Source organism: Lagopus leucura, unplaced genomic scaffold (assembly GCF_019238085.1).
Source record: "Lagopus leucura isolate 7727_CA_CO unplaced genomic scaffold, USGS_WTPT01 Super-Scaffold_100012, whole genome shotgun sequence".
Taxonomy (NCBI): domain Eukaryota; kingdom Metazoa; phylum Chordata; class Aves; order Galliformes; family Phasianidae; genus Lagopus; species Lagopus leucura.
In genome coordinates this window covers 16,475,303-16,494,473 of record NW_024962267.1, presented here as the reverse complement: position 1 = coordinate 16,494,473, position 19,171 = coordinate 16,475,303, and the positions used below count along the sequence as shown (strand labels likewise).

Below are 19,171 nucleotides of genomic sequence, written 5' to 3'. Positions count from 1 at the left end.
GGACCCCGCCGCTCGCAGCCCGCCGTGGCGCGGCCGCCGGCCCGGCGCTGCCTCCCAGCCGCCGCCGCCGCCGTTCTCGCTCGCTGCCTCCGCGGGGCGTGGCCACGGCCCGGCGCTGCCCGCGGCGTCACGTGGCGCGGCTCACGGCCGCCCCTCGCGGCCCGTCGGAGGAGACGGCACGGGGTGCTCCGGCGCTGGGGGCGGTGTGGTTGTGGCGGCCGTAGGGCCGAGAAGCGCGCTTGTCCAAATGTTAGGGTCAAAGCAAAATGGTGAATGTTTTTCTGATTGATTTCTCGGTTTCCAGAGTCCAGTCCAGGCTGTACTGGAGTTCCAGTTCTAAGTCACGGTTCGAAACAACCGTGAATGTTCTTCGTAGAAGTTCCTCGTGATTCTTTTTGCCAATCATCATCTGAAACCCAGTGCCAATGCTTGGAAAAGCGCTGCAGGGCATATTTACAGATATGGTACCAGTGCACCTGAGGGAGACCTGTGGAATCGTAGATTCACTGAGGTTGGAAAAGACGTCCAAGATGACTTAGCCTAACTGCCAATGCATCCCCACCATAAAACATGAGGTGTGGTCCTTAGGAATGTGGTTTAGTGATCAGTGGTGACAGAGGGATGGTTGGACACAATGATCTCAGAGGTCTTATCCAGTGCCGTGTGAGCTGAGAACGAATAGGTGCTGGAATGAAACATGTAAACCTTACACTTCTTGTGGTGTATACAACAAGGCCTGAACTACACGTTGCTGTAATGTAATGAATTTCACAGTGACTGCTGCGTAAAGGCCCACGTGAGAGCTCAGTGCCACCCGCTGCTGCCTGCTCCCACAGCCAGCTGCTGTGAGGGGCTCCCTCATCGCATTGATAGGAGAGGCTTAAGAACTAACCTTCTAATCTCATTTTTAAAGTAACAGTCTCACTATCTGTTCCTTTTGCTGCATATTAATACTTCTATTTAATTTTCGGTTTGTATTTCTAATGTGTAAATCAGATTATTTCTGTCTTTCAGCAGTTTTAAACTAATAGATTTTAGAAAGCATAGAACTGAATACGAGAAGCCTAAACGTAATTAAATTGTTACTGACCTCCTTCCTTTTAGCTGCTACAAGATTATTCATGATTCAGAACAAAACCGGGAAGCGAGAACTTGGAGTTCCAATCTTACAGCTGCCGTTGACTCATTTGTTGTCCTTTATCAAACAATTTTCTCTAGGCATTCTGTCCAGGAGCCTGGAATTCCTAGCAACAACGCTATCTGTGAAAACATCAGAAATATTAAATCAATCTTTTAATTAATAAAGCACAAAATGCTATTTAATTTCCAAGTGTTTAATCAAATATCTATAGGAATATGTTTACATCAAGACTGTTCCTCCTATTCTGAATTCATTTAAAAACAAATACTAATGTTTCCGATTACAGTAAAGATGTTTCCCATGTAGTTATACCCTAAGAAAAAAGAACAATGCTATTGCTGAACCATAGAATGACTTAGACTTAAAGGGACCACAAAGCCCATCCAATTCCAACCCCCTGCCATGAGCTGCTTTGTCCCCATCAGCTCAGGCTGCCCCATCCAACCTGGCTTTCAGCACCTCCAGGGATGGGGTACCCACAGCTTCTCTGGGCAGCAGTGCCAGGGCCTCGCTGCCCTCTGAGCAAAGAATTCCTTCTCAACATCTAATGTAAATTTCCCTTCTTTTAGTTTAGTTCCCCCTTGTCCTATCACATCAGACCATATAAAAAGTCAGTCCCCCTCCTGTTTTTACACTTTTTTTCTTATTTACAGCTGAAAGAAACAGCAGCCAATTTTTAATCCAGCACTGAATTACTTCTGAGCCACATTCAGTCTACTGGAACCTTCAAAAAATAACAGCCAACCCTCTATATTGCCAAGTAAGTGGAATGGCTTTAACATTGTGAAAGTTCATAGTGAAGTTGTGGGTGTCATATTAAAACACCGGTGTGCTAACATCACAAATTTCTCTCCCTGAAATAAGTAGGAAAGCTATGGATCACGATGGAGACCAGGCTGCACGATTTTAGTAAGGTTTGCTCTGGTAGTGTTCTCTGGAGAGCTTTCAGGCTCTCTGTGGCTAGTAACAGTTCTCAGGTGAAAGCAACCACAATTGCTCTCCATGCTGCACAGATAACAACAGGCTCAAGTGTGAAAAGAAAACATTTCTGACTTGTTCTCTTCTACAGTAGTGGCAGAGCATCCCATTTTGACCCCCCACGCTATTCATGAGGCTATTCACAAAATCTTGTCTTAGGGAAGACCTCTGCTTGCAATAATTTTTAATGCAAACGGTGCCAAATCAGCTGCTTTTCTTGAGAACAGACTGAATATCGCAAGAGGGAAGAGAGCAGTATCAGTAAGCAAGAATCTGTGATAAGGAATTTTTACTACCTTGCAGCTGTACAGACCTAGTACTAAATAGAATATTATCTGAATTATCACCTTAGCATGGTTAGTTGGTCTAATATTCAGGCAGATACATTAAAATGAAAAATAAACTCTTCATAAAGCCTGACTAAATAGAGCAGGGTGTCCATTACAAGCCTTGGCAGAACAAGGTTTTTTCAGCAAGGTGCTGATTAGAAGAAAGAGGCGTATCTCAGCCCTGCTAGACCAAGATGTGAAAGGCAAGTTCAAAACTCCCTGACAGACCATGTTTCTGCCCACACAGACACAAGATGCTGCTGGTCACATAATTGGCAGCATCTTGCTGATCTGAGTGTTGGGACCGGCTTTAAGTTAGGAGCTACAAAGCGTGCTTTTTTCCTCTTGCTTCTAAACCCTTCACTGCTTACTAGAGAAGGAAAATGTGCACATGTGCTAGGAAAGATAGAATATAGCTGAAAAGTTGTTTTTCTTAGAAATGGCATCAAAAAGAAAAACAACTCCACAACCTTCTGCCTTTGCGAACAGAGCAATCCCAGGTACAGAAAGCAGCTGTTACTAAGATTAAACTTTGTTCAAGTGGTTGTGTTTATTTAAGCTGTCAGCAGAATTTATCACTTCTAATGGCTGTACAGCAAAGCTCATGTCATACTAGTTTTGCAGGAGCCTTATGCAGAAGTTGCTGGCTTTGTAAGTATAGGTTTTCAGCAGGAAGTTCTATTGGAGGTTGGATTACAAAAATATGTGTGTCGTACCACTTGGGCTCACCAATTTAGCACCAAGCACACCGACGAAGTGGCAACAAAAGCTTTGTCAGTAACAGCACAGCTCTTAGAGGCGTGGCAAAACTGAAGGGAAAAGAAAAATGCAGCTATTATCTTTAAGACACAACCATTTGCTTGACTTGATATTGATGATTCACATTCAAATAGCTTACTATACTCATTACAAAAGCACAAGCCTAGGATAAGTTCCAAAAAGTTTAGATTTGGTTTGTGCTCAGCTCTGAACCTTTTAAAGCCAACTTTCTGTTCACTCCAGGGTTTAACAGTACAATTCACCAAGGAGCTTTTGAGTAATGAAAATTTCACTTGAGAATTTGAGAAGGAGAAACACAACATCAAGCAGCTCCATATGCACCAACTACATCTGGTGTTTTGCAAAGCATGTATATTGTACGTATGTACACTCTTCTAGCAGTGCTACTTGGAATATGCAATGATCAACTCACTACTGCAGAGCAGAGTGCACTGTCACCTCGGTCCTTGCTACCTTTCTAACTTAGACTTCCCTCTCTGTATTTGCTTGCCTGTCTGCATTTTATTCTTCGTTTAACTTCTGACTTGGGGACTTTTTCAAAACTCATGACTGCAGTGAAATGGTGGCCATCAGGAGCTGATGACAAGTGATTTAGCATGATCCACTGCCTGGCTTCTGCCAATCGGCCAGCAGAGCCCAAGGAGCAATTCTTGCACAGACACCCTCTTGATCAACATCTCCTTTTCAAACAGAAATCAAAACAAAGTCAAACAGTTCTCTGAACCAACTAGAGCTTTTAAATCATCACCACCATAATCCCAATCAGTTAATGTCAGCTGTTTGTTCGTCAGTAATACTTAATGTTAATCTTGTATCTAAAGGCACATATGCTGCAAACTTCACCATACAAAGTCTGTGCCATTGTTTCAGTCACCTACAACAATAATAAATAGCATTAAACAAATGCAGTTGTCTTTATCAGACAGGCTTTTGTTCGAAGGGGCAGATTCAAAAGGGCCATCATGCTCACTAAACCAAAATGACACAGATTCATCATATTTCAATCTACAGTTTCTCTGATGAATCTCAAACTTTTTCATTCTTTAAATTCTCAGGAAGTTACCATGTCTGCACTTTTCTGTATCCTTTTTTTCCCCTCTTTTAATAAGTATTTTGGCATTATTTTAATTTATACTGTCATTAACATCTGAGCTTGTACGTGTGTCTGCTCCTTGCTTAGTTTTTCGCACGTCTAAGTTCTAATTGCTGAGGCTGTATACGATGCACAGCCAGTTGCACAGAGATGCTAGGCCTTTGAACTCCAAGGAGAACATGAAAGAGATGTGCAGAACTGGTTTGAAAACGGTGAAGAGTATTATAGCAGCTGTTCTGTAACGCACTGCAGAAACCTGCTGGTTTGAGAAAGCACAGGCACTTCTGCTCATACTGGAAGGACAAGTATAACAAGCCTGCTCCAGAACACCCAGTCCTACGCTATGCCAACGGGCCTCAATCAGTAGAGATGCAGGATGTTAGGAGCATGTGAGAGCTGACTTTTTCAGTGTATCCCGGGTCTGTGATTTACCACTAATTAATGGCAAATCAATTGTCAGTCTGGAAGCTGCTGAAGTCTGTGGCAGCAGGAAGAAAATTAGTTACGTGTGAGCTAGCAGTATGACTAGATAGAAGGAAGTCAGGAAGGTTTGACACAGTAGGATATGGCTCACTTCAGCATGAAGCCTGGTTACTTCTGGACCAAATATGGGTTCAAAATGCCAGCCTTAGGTCTAATAGTGCGGTTTCAGAGTTTGGGTTACATCTGGTTCTTGCACAGCTCAGTGAACAAAAGGATTAAAGAGTTTTGTTTCTTAATGTTAAACAAAGCTTAGGAAGCCTGTCAGAATGAGTCACCCAACCAAATTAAGGTCCTGATCTGATATGGGCGTACACCTTACATTAGGTTTCTAGGCAGAGGTTACATCACAACTTTTGAATATACCTTGGTAAATACTGGAGCCAGAAAGGGCACTGGATTAGGAGTCCACGTAGCACAAAGCATATTTTAGTTGCAGTTTCCTTACAGACTGCCAAGTCAAGAAAAGCCAAAAGCCATCTCTGAGGTATTCATGCAGCTACCAAGTAGAGACAATGCCTAATGTTTACTAGAAAGATGAGTAAGACTGAAGGAACTGGCCACTGACTAGAGTAAGTCAAAAATAGTCAGTTAGCAAAGAACAATCTCCATCCTGCTGGAACCTGGGGTGAGGTCAGAAGGCAGCAAGCTGTTGCTGGAATACAGATGGCAGCTAATCAAACAGAACCTGCCAAGGTCACCCTGCACACAACAGCTGTGGGGCTCCCACTGGCCCCAAAAGCACATTCCTGCATTTTGGAATATCAATGGAGATTTCTCTGAGAAGCACATAGAACCTCATGCTCTGACCTACTTTCTTTAGGCTTTGTTACACTTCTGTCCTAGGCAAATAACCTGTGAGAGGTTAATTTGTCTCCCCACGGGAAAGCTGGGGAGTAGTACATACACCTTTAAATACAATAGCTTTCATAGTCTCTCTAAAGATCAAGGAAGAAGTTTTCTGCACTATGCTTTCCTTAGATTTAGGAGAGGAAAATTTTAGTCAAGGAACAGTCTGAAAAGTGCTATCCCCCACTGTTGCTAGGAATCATGTTTACCAACCAGTGGGAACCCTGAGTACCCATTGCAGTAAAAATCGAGCTGCACTGTTATCTTTAAAAGTCTCAGGTTTACATATGACAGAGCAATCCAATAGTAGGTTTTTTATAGAAAGGAAGCATGTGGAAAAAAAAAAAAAAAGCAAGCTAGTGGAAGATGACACTAGAATCACCCAAATTGTCACATCCACGTTCCATGTCAAACTGGGGGGGAAAAAAAAGTAAAACCTGTGACAGCTATCCTCTACATCTCCATCTGTAATGTTTTCTGCATTTGACAAAAATATGAATCACTTGAGGGTATAGAAAACATAACACTTGTTTCACACAACACAGAAATACACAACCTAAACCTGTCGTGAAAACAATACTGTGATAGACATGACAGACTATCTCGTATGCAGTGTGAATCCGTATGTGTGGAGAACTAACTGATCAAGTTCAATGTTTAGAGTTAAATAGGAGACAGCTATTCAATCCCACTGAACACTGTCAAGTTCTGAAATTAAGGTAAAACCAAGAACTCTAAATATTTCTAAAAAAAGAGTGACTGGTGGTGCTCAAAATATGAAGCAGCCTTTTGGGTGGGATGTTTTCTCATCATTCAAATTTGATGGATTTCTTTCACATTCAAATCAATCTTTTGGCTATTTTGAAAATGCGGATAAAAGATGTGGGGGGGGAACCCAGGAAGAAAAGGAAATACTGTTGTGACTTGTTTTGACAAGACAGCATCAAGGGTAAGAAATCTTCCTAATTAAGATTTTGTTGAAGTAGTAAATTAGTTCAAATTAATCCGTATTGATTTCCAAAATTTAATTTTCTGCCATTAGTCTAAGACTAAATTAACTAGACTTTTTCTCAAGTAAATCAGGAAATATTTCTATCTCACCTTGAATTTTTAGGCATAATAATTTTATTAATATACATACTTGTTTTCCTGTGAAAACAGAAAGGAAGCCTTTGGTTACTTAAAATCTTGATTAAATAAGATGGAGTGTGGAGTAACAAAGTGATCCTGTCCTTTCTTTTTTTACTGAAACACTCAAAGCAAAGGCATGTTGAAATAGAAACAGCAACACAAAGAACAAAATCCTGACCTTTCAACCTGTCTGCTTATTGAAGAAAAATATTGAATGCACTGTAAGAGATCACTTAGGTCAGTCTGGATCATTCTTTGACTGTGCAATATAGCAAAAATCATTCATTTTTCAGGCTGCGAGTACACGTGTGTATTCCAAGCTGTCATCTCTTTTTCTAGAAGAGTCTTTCCTTCAACTTTTAATCACTTCTCATTTTTGAAGCCTTGGTTTTCAGGAACTTTCAGCTGTCCCTACGATATCAATAGATACATCTATCACAGTCCCCATAATGACAATAAATCCCAGCAATGTAACTACTTTGCTGGCACAAACTTACAATGGAAATTTTTATCCCATCATTGACTAGAAGGGCTTTAATTCGTCATATGTGATTTACTGTCTCTCTAATTCACAGATATAATCTCTAGGGTCAGGAGTCTTATGGAATTCAAATAAAGTGATTTTAAGAAAGAAAATTAGAACATATGGATTTGCTCAGACCAAAAATCCATACAGCTCAATACCCTATATCTAACTCATGACTCAAAGAACGGAGCCCACAGGGAGAGTGTAAGCACAAAACATCCATCTGTGCTTCTGCAAAATACACTCCCAGGTTCCCTACAGCTTGTGGCTTCGTGAGACAGGGACACCATCTTAAATGTCATGCAGCTGCTGATCCACTCTTGTGTGGATGTGTCCATTGCTTTCTGCACCCACACAGATTTATAGGAAAGCTTAACAGTGTCTAGAGCACAAGGATATAAAGGAATAATTTAAGCCCACTACTGCTTGAATATATTACTATTTTGAGAGGGAATGAAAAACCAGATTTCTCCTCTTTAGTAGCTCTGGCTGGATCAAGCTATAGATGTGGAATGAGATAGGGTACAGATAACTACATTTTCCTTCTCTGCCTGCAGGGAACTTCCTCCCACGCGTGAGCATACAGGCACAATGCAATAATAGCAATATGTTAAGGCAAGAAAAGGACATGTTGAGAAGCCATACTCTCCAACTGCATTTTGGTACGAAGTGAGATGCTATACTCACACGTGTTACCCATGATTTCAACTGCTACTTATACAAAACATCTCTTAAATGTAAACAGTAAGAACGGGTTCTACTTCCATGGCTGACTGGCTACAAGATAATTCTCCCACTGCATTTGGGTTTTGATCCTGACATTAAATACTGCTAGAAGCTGTGATGGTTTCCCTGTTGAGCTCTGAAGCCAGGAAAACTTGTAATGCATCCAATAAGTCCTAATATTAATATTCTGTTATGCCTTTTGAACTACACAGAAGCAAAACCTACACACAATTTCACAGTTCTTGTTGCATCTTAACTCTGATTTGACTTTCCAGGCTGTAGGCTTGGCCTTTGCTGCCAGAGAAACCTTTGGGGACTTACAATCCGCAGAAGTAGGCTGTGAGAAGCTGAAGCACAGAATGGAAGTTGCTCTTTTGACTGTGCTGGTAAAACAAGAAATTCTGAGTGGTCTAACGTTCAGCCATTGAAGAACAGTTTTACTGTTATGCTTGCTTTTTGGTTTCTGTTCTTGACTGCAAAACAAACAAAAAAACTGTGCTTTGGATTCCAAAGGAATTGAAAACATTACTGAAGTTCACTTAAATTTATTTCTCTTGAAAAGCTTTTTTCTCAGTGATGGTCTTGAACCCTACACATTCTTTTCAGGCCATACTACAAAGTTCACTTCTCTGAAATCTCTTTCTCTTTAGTGAAGGTATTCTTAAGATACAGGCACACAGAAATGCACAGAGTGGCTGAGACTGAGGCAGGAGGAGACCTCTGCATACCAGCTGGTGGAGAATAACTGCCCTAGTGATTGACAGTCTGCTCTTGCTGCATAATTAACAATCACTCATTTATAGAGTAGCTAGCACTAATGGAAGGCATTTTGTAAATGGACACCTTTGGTACAGTAATGATGGTACAGTATGATGTTGTTCTTATCTCCCCTTTCCCTGATTAACTCTATCTCCACTGACACGAGCTGTTTTACACTGACATTTAAGAAAACATGATCTTTATACGCTTATCCTCGCTCACACAAGAGCGCAGTGAAGCAAAATGAAGAGCTTCTGCAAAAGAGAAACTTGAGTGTAAGTGGGAGTGGAAAGCAGATTCTACTTGTTTTGAGCATACATAGACAGGAGCTGTGCCAGATCTTCCTCACACCAGGTCTCAAGGATGCCTTAAACACTTCAGTTTTGCAGTCCGCCCCACTCCTCAGCACTCATGACTCAACACGATTTCTGACACATCATAAAAATACACGTCTTCATATCAGTGAATCAGCCTGCTCATGCATGTGGATTGCTCACAAAGCGTGGTGAGAACAGAGAGGAATGCCTCAGTAAGTTTCCCTGAAGTCCTGACTTGGATTATGTGCTCAGCTTTGCTTCTGGGGAAATATCCCTGCAGCGCTATGTGGAGACATCCCAAGGGGAACACCACTGGTTCATGCTGGCAAGAACCAGCAAACTGTTGGAATAAATAACAAAGTGAAGCTGCCTACCTTCATTGCAGGGATAGAAGATAGTATTTGGAGTAGGTCAACAGCCGTACCCAAGATTATTAGGATGAAGGGTCTCCAATTGCTCGCAGTCTTTTGAAGCATGGAATTCTCTTTCATGTTTGTTATCAGAGTAAGATGACCAACTTAGCGGTCCACTCCACCGTCCCCCTTCCTTCCTGTGATCCTAGGGAAAAAAAAAAAAAACAACAACCCTGTAATAATGAACAAGCTTAGTTTTTTAGGCCTGTACAGCTCACCTCAGTGATGTGATCTCCACGCACAAAAAGGGACAATCCTAGCAGGTTTATCACTCTTCACAACACCCAGTTCAGAAGAGTCCTTGCTACAAACTCGTTCCTCCCTGGGAAATGCCATTTCCACCTTCCGTCCGCACTTGAGTAGCACATTTATTACTTACATTTTACACTTCCTGAAGTTCCCAGGCATGTTACCGGGTACCAAGACAAAGTAGGGAGTATCTGCTCCTTCCTTTGTGATGCAAGACAGAGCTACACAGCTGGGCTGGAGGACAGTTCATTCCTGAGTGACATTGCTCACACTTTGCTGGGACTCTAGTTCTCTTCTAGAAAATTCTTTTCATTGCTATCAGAAGTAGATCCGTTTCTATTCATAACAAGTCTTAAGCATGAAAACTGACAGGGAAGAATCAGTAGCTGTCTCTCAGTCAGAACTTCTCTACATGAGGGAAATGGCACAGGACACGGATGTGTACAAAACAAATGCCTCTCACAAGAACTATGGCATTCTGTTCCTCTAGACTCGCTCTAGGCATCCTGCTACGTGCCATCTTGTCCTACTGCTTAGGTTGTGAATTATTCTGACCTTATTCCTCAAAGCTCCTGTCTTCTTCAGCAGTAGGAAGGGCAGCAGGAGTAGGCATTGTGTCTTGACAACTTTGCAAAGCTGAAACTGAAACTCTGCACCAGGTTATGGCCTCCACACTGTGTGAGGCACACCATTCTGGAATGTACAAGGCAGGGAAGTCACTGCTGGAAGTATGCAGCAGCACAAATGGTAGGGAAACATTTATTATGCCAGAGGGTTGTGCTGTGCCAGAAGGTCAGTATGGACATGACCTGCCTGTTCCAAAGGAACCACGTACCACCAAGTGCTTTGTCAAGTGATGAACACATGCAGTATGATTTACGATGTAAGCTACTCCTTGCACTTGTTCCAAATTTCTTGAATGTGATCATCTTCAAATAGCACAATGCATTCCAGAAAAGGCTTACAAGAGCCTCACAAAACAGCACTATTACTCCCCCCTCCCACTCTGATTACTTCCCGGTGCATTCCATGGTCATGCTTGCCTTTCCCATCACCACAGTACATTCATGATTCACAGTCATTCTCTGATCAACCAGTACACATAGTTATTTTCAGCTTGTCACTATTTTCAGCTTATGAACTTCCATACTACAGCAGAGGCTTGTATTGTTAGTTAGATATTAACTAACAATATTTTGATTTTGGCATCATTTCTCTTACTACAGTCCTCAAAATCATCTAGTTATTTCAGTTGGAAATGTAATATTAATAGCATACTACCTGTGTTTCATTCTCTGCTTCAGTTAAATTATTGCTATAAGCAATCTATCATAAATTCTTGGTGCACTTTGCAATCGAGTTCAACCCTCTACCATGCACATTCTTTGCAGTACAAGGCTGGTTTCTCAAAATCAGCTATCTGGAATGTCTGACTATTTCTGATAGAATCTGGCTCTTCTGCATAGATGAGTAAGAGCAGTACCTAGGCCAGAATGAACAGAAGGAAATAAATACAGCAGAGAGATGATATTGTCACATGGGCTTTCTGAATATGTACATTTTCTGTATCAATTACCTTTTTTGTTTTCTATCTGACAAAAATTAGAACAGGTTCTGCTAAATGTCTTGACAGAAAACAGAAGAACTGTGAACTTAAAGACAGCTTACAGCTCTACTGCATCGGTAGAGAGCTTGTTCAAGAACTGAAGATACAGCAAGACCATAAACACACTCACCCAACAACAGGGAGACAGCATCCAACTCCTGTCACATCTTCAGAGAAGTTTTCTATCTTTGAGAAACAGTGCAAGAGAAAGTGTTCACCTGTGAAATGAGATACCAGTTTAAAACTCCAATCTCTCAATCTTTTCTTCTATCATGTAATATATGGTGACAGCAACAAGTAAACGCCTGCATGACAAAAAAAAAAACAAAAACGGTGCTTGTTAATATCTGGGCTGGTTAGCTTTCAGTGTGCTTACACTGACACAGTAATCAATATCACATAAATTCCTCAATGAATATCTGCAGAATACTTGCACTTCACAGACAACAGTACAGATTTCGTGTCCAGCAGGGACCCCTGGTGGTTAGTGTAGTTATGGCAATAACAAACATTCCTGGCAAAAGTTGGATCAGCCCCTCTGAAACCAGCTTCTTTACCGCGTTCACGTGAACTGCAGTCTTCCTCAGGTGTCAAGGAGAAATATATAACCGTATTACCATCTTTTAGTCGTAGGAACCTTACAAGTCTGTAAGCTCTCACGCCCTGTACTTGCGTGGTGCAGAAGCCAATTACGAGGCAAATCCTAGAGCCCTGCTCCTCCGGAGGCAGGCTTCTGAGTCTGAACTGCAAGCAAATACTTTGCCAAGTTGCCTGACAGAAGAGGCTCCCTGCACTCTTGCAGGATACTCTACAGCTCTTGTTTTTTCTCTGTTTCTCAAGGACAGCTATAGCAAACCAATGCACCTTAAAATCATATACTACCAAACAGCATTCACTTACTGCCTTTCAGCTGACCTACCTCATCAAAATTATCTACCCAGCCTTAGAAAAAAATAAAACTTTTAAGTCATTAATACTTTAAGGTAACCACTGTGTATAAACAATGGATATTAAGATGTTATAACCACAAGAGAGTTCAGCAAAATAGATTAGGACAATAAGGAGAATAAATGGAAGGCTTACCTACAGAAAGCACCAGAAGAAGGGGTCTCCAGAAGAGACCCTTCCCCACTGGTAGCCAGCTCTTAAATAGGTCTAGGAGGGCTGGAGCCTGGCTCCACCCCTTCCGGCAGCACAGGTGAATTGCCTTCAGCTGTGCTCCTCTGGCTGACTCACGGCTTGCCTCAGGTGATCAGAGGTTCAGGCCGCAACTCAGCAGTTCCCATACACACTGTAAGCCACAACTCACTTTCAAGGAGGCTATTAAATACACATCTGTCGTGCAGGATTTTACAAAATCTCACGCTTGTATCTAGAAAGTACTTTCGGATGTAGACAAGGATTGCTGTAAGTCACACATAGCCTTCTGTCAGCATCTCTGCTCCGTGCTCCTGTTCCTACCCTGACCCTTCTCCTTGGCTTTATCTCCTGGTTTTGACTCTTGCTTTCCTAAACACAGCAGAATTCTGCCTTTCTCAGATAAACCTCATTTCATAACCGAATTCCTGTGAAATAATCGCCTCCGGCAGAGCCCAAAATAACTCACAGCGCTGCAGTCCCCAGCACTATCCTCCACTTCTTGAACTGCATTTGTCGGCTTCCTTACCGGAGCTACAACGCCCGGCTGGGTTCTGTAGCTGCTTCTGGGGAAGGATCATTTCAGAGCCATCGCACGGATATTTAGAGATATTTTAACATCAGAGGGCACGGTGAGACGTAGTAATTCACAAGCATTTATCCCACTAACCGACACGGAGGATGTCGCCGAGAAAAGGAGCGCCTTTAACGGCGCCCGCCTCCCTGAGCGCGGCAAGGCGGGCAGCGCCTCTTCTACCGCCCGCCCCCTCAGGGCCGCGCCCGCCGCGCGGCCGCGCACCTAAGCGCCGCCCTCAGCGGGCCGGCAGCCGGCGGGGCCGCCTCGTGCGCGGGGCCAGGCGGCGGCGGGCAGCCGAGCGGCCGTGCCATGCACTCCCTCGCTCAGGAGATCAGGAATTTCTCTAAGGCCAACCTGCGGAAGCAGCGCACGCGGGTGACGACGCTGACGGGCCGGAGGATCATCGAGACGTGGCGGGGCGCCTGCCTGCAGGTGGAGGAGGAGGCGGAGGCGGTGCCCGGCGGCGGCTTCGTGCAGGACCTGAGCTGCGACCTGCAGGTCGGCGCCGCGCGGCCCTGGCTGCTGTTGGGTGAGTGAGCGAGGCGGGCGGCGGGGCCTCTCGGCGCCGCGGGGCCGCCGTGCGACGGGTTGCTCTCTCCTCAGGGTCGCAGGACGCCGCTCACGATCTGGAGACCCTCAGGAAGCATAAGGTAACGCCGCAGCGCGTCTGGCATGCTGATTGGGCACGGGTTTCGTTCTTCGAGACTGATATATTTTCGAGTGGCGTGAAGGGAAGTGGCAACGTCGTAGCTGTGTGTCTGAGGGCTCGGCGAGGAGCTGGGACGTGCCGCTGTTTGACGCGGCTGATCCCCGCGTTGCCCTCAGTGCAGATGTCAGCTGAGCAGAGCCAGACGTGCGTGCCTGTGGGGCTGAGAGAGGGAAGGCAGCGGCTCCAAGGCCGTCCTCAACACGGGTGCTTCTACCCTCCTCCATCAGAGTGAGGGGAAAGTAAGGCCTTTAGGACGTTCTGCAGGATGGGGAGTGCGCTACTCTGGTGGCTGTTGCAATCTAAACATCAGTTCCCTGTCAATGAAAACAATGTAAGCCAGCCATGGCTTGAGCAGAGTAGAGGTGGTAGGAGGCCAGGCTTAGTCTCTCCTGCCAAGCACAGATGTATTTTACTCAGGGATCCTCGTGATCCAGTAAGCTGTGCAGGTACCTGAGCAGCACAAATGGGGGGCTGATGGGCGAGGGCAGGCTTAAAATTTGGGGAGTTACTGGATGATCTCTGCTCTCCCACCGCTTCTCATTTTCCACCTGTATGCTGGCAACTCCCTTTGCTGCTGAAAGTCCTTCCTTCAGTCCATGTGTTTGGGTAAGCACAGATCTTTACATTTCCTCGTATTCATCCTGAGAGGGTAAAATAGAGCTTTTCAAGCACATGGTGTGTAGCAGGAATTTTAAAGCTCATTGTCCAGATTGTCTGACAGATCTCGTGCCAGTGACCTTCCCTAGAGAGTAAGTCTTCCTCACCGTCAAACTCAGCACTGAGGTGTTAACCATCACCTATCAACGTGTTATAGAATCAGAGAATGATTTGAGTTGGAAGGCACCCCTGAAGGCCTCCAGTCCAAGTCCTCCACAATGAATACCTACAGCTTGATTAGGCTGCCCTGAGCCTGATTCAGCCTGATCTTGAGTGAACTTGAAGAAAAGCACACCATAGATGGACATACATCTGGACAGTGTTGTTGAAGTTACAATCTGTTTATGTCTAAAGAATAATATACCTATGTTACTGCTTATTTTGCTTGCTGTCTTCAGAATCTTTTTTTTTTTTTTTTCCTTAAACTTAGGTTACACATATTCTAAATGTAGCCTATGGAGTCCAAAATGCGTTCCTTAATGACTTCATATACAAGACCATATCTATATTGGACCTTCCAGAAACTGATATCACCTCCTATTTCCCAGAATGCTTTGAGTTTATTGAGAAAGCCAAAATCCAGGTACAGTATATCTATACAATATAACTATACAGTATGGTTATTTATTACCTCCTCTTAAATCTAAACAGCTGCCTCTGTCAAAAGCCGTGCATCCACATACAGTTATGTACCAAGACCATCAGAGAATGGGTTAGTAGCTTGAAGCCATCCAGTGATTTTAACTGCTGATAAAATCCTGAGAAGTCATCACACAGGGAGTAGGATGAGTGACCTGCGTTTGGGGGTTGGTTAGCTGCTTTACATGTAAAACCAAGAGGGATGACTCCTATTTGTTAAACTTGGCCTTACTGTTTAATTTATATCAGTGGTAGCTTTGACACTATGACCTGACAACCAGGCATTGTTATACATTATTTGACTATTTCTACCATATTCATTATTTACACAGTTTGAGATAAAAGAAGATAATCTTGCCCCAGTTGGCTTTGTGTCACACAATGTTCTTTCCTTCTCTCATGTATCATTTACAAGCTATGTGATACACATTATCACTTAGTGACCTGCTCGAGGTTTCTTGTTACTGTTTCCACTTCACTTCTAAATGAGACTTGCCATTCGTAACACCACAAAGTTGATTTCTACCTCTGGTATTTATGTTCCAGTTACTATTTTGTAAACTAGGGAGTTCTCCTGCTTATTCCCGCCCCCACCCTCCATCAGTGCTAGTGATTTCGTAATGAAGATCAGGTAGTTGAATAGGTGTTCTCTAAGATTAGTTCATGAAAAATATAAGTAATTAAAAACCACCTCACATTCTTCTCTGCATAATACCGTTGGCTATGTCAAGTCAATGTTAAAAGACCTTATGATGAGATGTATCATGAAGTGCTATTTTGTGTAAGTAATTACAAAGAGATGCTACAGTTTCATCTCCTAAGGGGGGGGGGCAAGGGATATTCACTGATGAGAAAGTTTAGATGTATAAGAAATTGTAACCAGGACGTGGTTAACTTAGGAGAATCACTTACATTGAAGAAGTGAGAAAAGTGTGCACTGTGCTATGAGTCCCTGGGAGTTATTGCTTGTAACAGGATTGAGTTTACTAACACTTGTTAACTGCTCGAGTCTGTAGACATTGTGGTACAAATGCTGATTCTGGTCACCGCCTCTTTCTCTAGGCTGCAAATTAGCAGACAGATTTTCCATGACATGCTAGGTAACCAGTGTCAATAATATTGCTTGTACCTAATGCAAAATTAGTGCTAAAGTCACCTCTGTTTAAACCAGCAATAGATTTTACCAAGGAAAAGTAAATGTGTTCAGTGTTATATTTGGTTTAATATTATTGGCATGTTTTCAAGTCTACTCTGTGGAGTAAGTGTGAGAAGGAAAATGAAAATGTTCCCAATGGACAGTGGGAAGGGGATGTGATTTCCATTGAAGAAGAAAAGAGATAGTATTGTGATCGGTGAGGACTGTAAACTCAATTTCATACTTCATCTTGTAATTTAGGTTGGAGTATTTTTGGAGCAGGAATCATTTTACGCTCTGTGTATATCAATACAGCAGATAATTGGAACTTCCAGGTCTGTGTAAGTCATAAGGTTCCTGCAGCCCAATTGTTCTTTTTTTTTTCTTCTTTTAAGTAAAAGGCCCATTTAATAATTTGTGCACAATAAGGACAGACAGAACAGACTACTTATGTCAAGAATATATTTGTGTAGCCTCAAATAACCAAGTGTGTTCTGTCACGTTTCAGTATCTTTATTTGACATCTGAAGTAGCCAATCTCAAAAGCACCACCACTATCACTTGGCAAGCAGTTTGGATTGAGCCTTTGCCAGGCCAGAATCTGGTATACAAAAGTGACACTATCACAACACCTGGTCATTGTAAAGCTGGCCTACACCACACTGAGTTGTCTAGATGTCTTTGTGCCTAGTATTTTGTAAATGAAACTTACAACATCTTTTTGAAGATTCATTCAGGTGTCTCAACGGTTGTGTAGAAAGTGTTCAAGCAGGCTGAAAAATACTGATTTTTATATGTAATTCAAGATAAGCTTGAGTTTAACCACTAGGAGAAAGATTTGTGAATTCCTGGGAAGTTGAGTACAGATGGATACTTAATCCTCAAGGCACCAACAATTGTACTAGTCATACAGTAGCGAAAAGGAGATTTATTGCAAGTCAGATACTTGGGGATCTCCAGAACAATCCTCTCACCTCCACTGCCAGCCCTTAAATGAGGTCGGGGAAGGGGTGGATCCTGGCTCCAGCCCTTCTGATCGCACAGTGTATTGCATGCACCTGAGCTCCCCCGGGTTGGCCCTGCCTTCCCACCAGATGCTCAGTCACTGCTTTAGGCCACGACTTAGCATTGCCACTACAGCTGCCTTTTTGTGTCTTTAACTTGGTAACAACATACAGTCAATTTCCTTCCACGTTTCAAATAAAGTAAATTTTAAAGTTAGCGCCCAAGTAGATCAAGAGTCTCAGTGTCCCAACTGTCCATGATCTGGTGTTTATGTGAGGAAGCTACTGCAAGGTCTTGGAGAAGAGGACAGAGAATGCTTTTTAGTTCTGAAACATTAGTGAGGTGTGAAGTATTGGCTAATCATCAAGTGGCCTAGGCTAGAAAACTACTTAGTTTGGGGCTCACGTATCTGTGTTTGGAGGTATTTATTTATGTATATATTTGCTTTGAGCTAAGCAAGGAACTTTTACTAAATATATTATAAATCGAGTTTTTTAGCTATAGTTTTTTGTTTTTATCTACTTCATGAATGTCCTCACTAATGTGTCGTTTGTTTCTCAAAGGATGGCGTGGTCCTGGTCCACTGTAATGCGGGAGTCTCCCGTGCAGCAGCAATAGTCATCGGTTTTCTGATGAATTCAGAAAGACTGAGTTTTGCTTCAGCCTTTTCCTTGGTAAAAAGTGTAAGGCCTTCTATTTGTCCCAATCCTGGTTTCATGGAACAGCTTCACAAGTACCAAGAACAGAATATAAAGGCAAATGGAAGCATAAATGATCACGACTGATCACGACTGGGAGAAGTGAAACAATCTGTTTTGACTATATAGTACCAGATGTTGGATGTACTTTAATCTCTTGTTTTGCAGATCTCTTACAGGTACACTTTAAAATCTTTCTCTATGTATTTTTTTTTCTGATGTTCACCTTTACACTCCCATTTTTCAGCATCTGGTGTAGAGGCCAAATGGTACTCGACTGACTTCACAGATGTTTTACCCAAGAGAAAGGTCTTCCCAGAGCAATGAAAAAAGATAAAGTTTTTCTTGCTGTAGCAAGGAAAGAGACAGAATGATTTTTTTTTTTTTTTTTTAAATGAATCACCAGAGAATGCAGGCAATGCAGAGAGGAAATAAAAAGGTAACTGGGATTATAAAGTTGCCCCACTTACTTTCATGCTAGACCAAATCTTTACATGTTCTAGCTGGTTGTAATACCTGGATAAGGTGTTAATATAAGGAAGTAGCTCGATATTGGGTCTTACATCTATGGAAAAACCATGGAGGATTTTATTGAATGTTATGGGCTAGCCAGCCATTAAATATGTATAAAAAATAAAGCAGATAGAGTCCACTGATGGAAGTAAGAAGGTGTAGGATGCTTTAATGCCTCACTTCTTTATCCTGTTTCCCATCAGGCAGCAAATGGAAGTGCACTAGCATGATGTTTTCAAAGTCCTAGGAAACAAGCTATCAGGGTTTTGCTGTTGATGGTTTTATAGATCATTTGGGAGCAGGTAGGTAGTCACAAACATTTTTCTTATCTCAAAACTCTTTTGCTTCAGTCCCCTCTACCAATGCCCCCTCGCTCCATTCCACGCAGTATGAAGAACACACATCATAGGATAGGTACTCGGTTTATTTTTTTTGTCACCCTGCTGACAGATCTCAGACGAGGTTGTGTTGTAAGATAGCATGTTTAGAAAAGAAAAATACAGAATCTGTGACAAAGACATTGTTGATAGCAGTATTTATGTGGCCTTTGTGCCTGTTCTAAGCGGTTGGATACATTAACTTTCAACACACCAAAATAAACGCTGTGTGTGTGAATAACTGTGGTTTTAAATGAAAAATATGTGAAATCTGGTTACTATTCCCTCGTCTTCATTTCCGAGGCGAACCGATCACTGCGTTTGCATTAGGACGCGTCCGTGGGACG

At 42.6% G+C, this 19,171-nt stretch overlaps 2 protein-coding genes across 3 annotated transcripts in view; one reads left to right on the top strand and one right to left on the bottom strand.

The window, feature by feature from the left end:
• The window catches only part of NCKAP1 (NCK associated protein 1), a 54,334-nt gene extending 53,196 nt beyond the window's left edge, over positions 1 to 1,138 (bottom strand). For both annotated transcript variants that reach the window (XM_042874816.1, XM_042874817.1), the window contains exon 1: positions 1,091 to 1,138. In XM_042874816.1, coding sequence (XP_042730750.1) covers positions 1,091 to 1,123 — 33 coding nt within the window. In that variant the 5' untranslated portion in view covers positions 1,124 to 1,138. The remainder of the gene's footprint in view (positions 1 to 1,090) is intronic.
• A 12,218-nt stretch (positions 1,139 to 13,356) lies between these two features.
• On the top strand, positions 13,357 to 19,098 carry DUSP19 (dual specificity phosphatase 19). The gene is made up of 4 exons (XM_042874787.1): positions 13,357 to 13,620; positions 13,695 to 13,741; positions 14,888 to 15,040; positions 17,800 to 19,098. The coding sequence occupies exons 1-4, from the start codon at positions 13,401 to 13,403 to the stop codon at positions 18,019 to 18,021; spliced, it is 642 nt and encodes a 213-aa protein (XP_042730721.1). The 5' UTR covers positions 13,357 to 13,400; the 3' UTR covers positions 18,022 to 19,098.
• Positions 19,099 to 19,171: the final 73 nt, after the last annotated feature.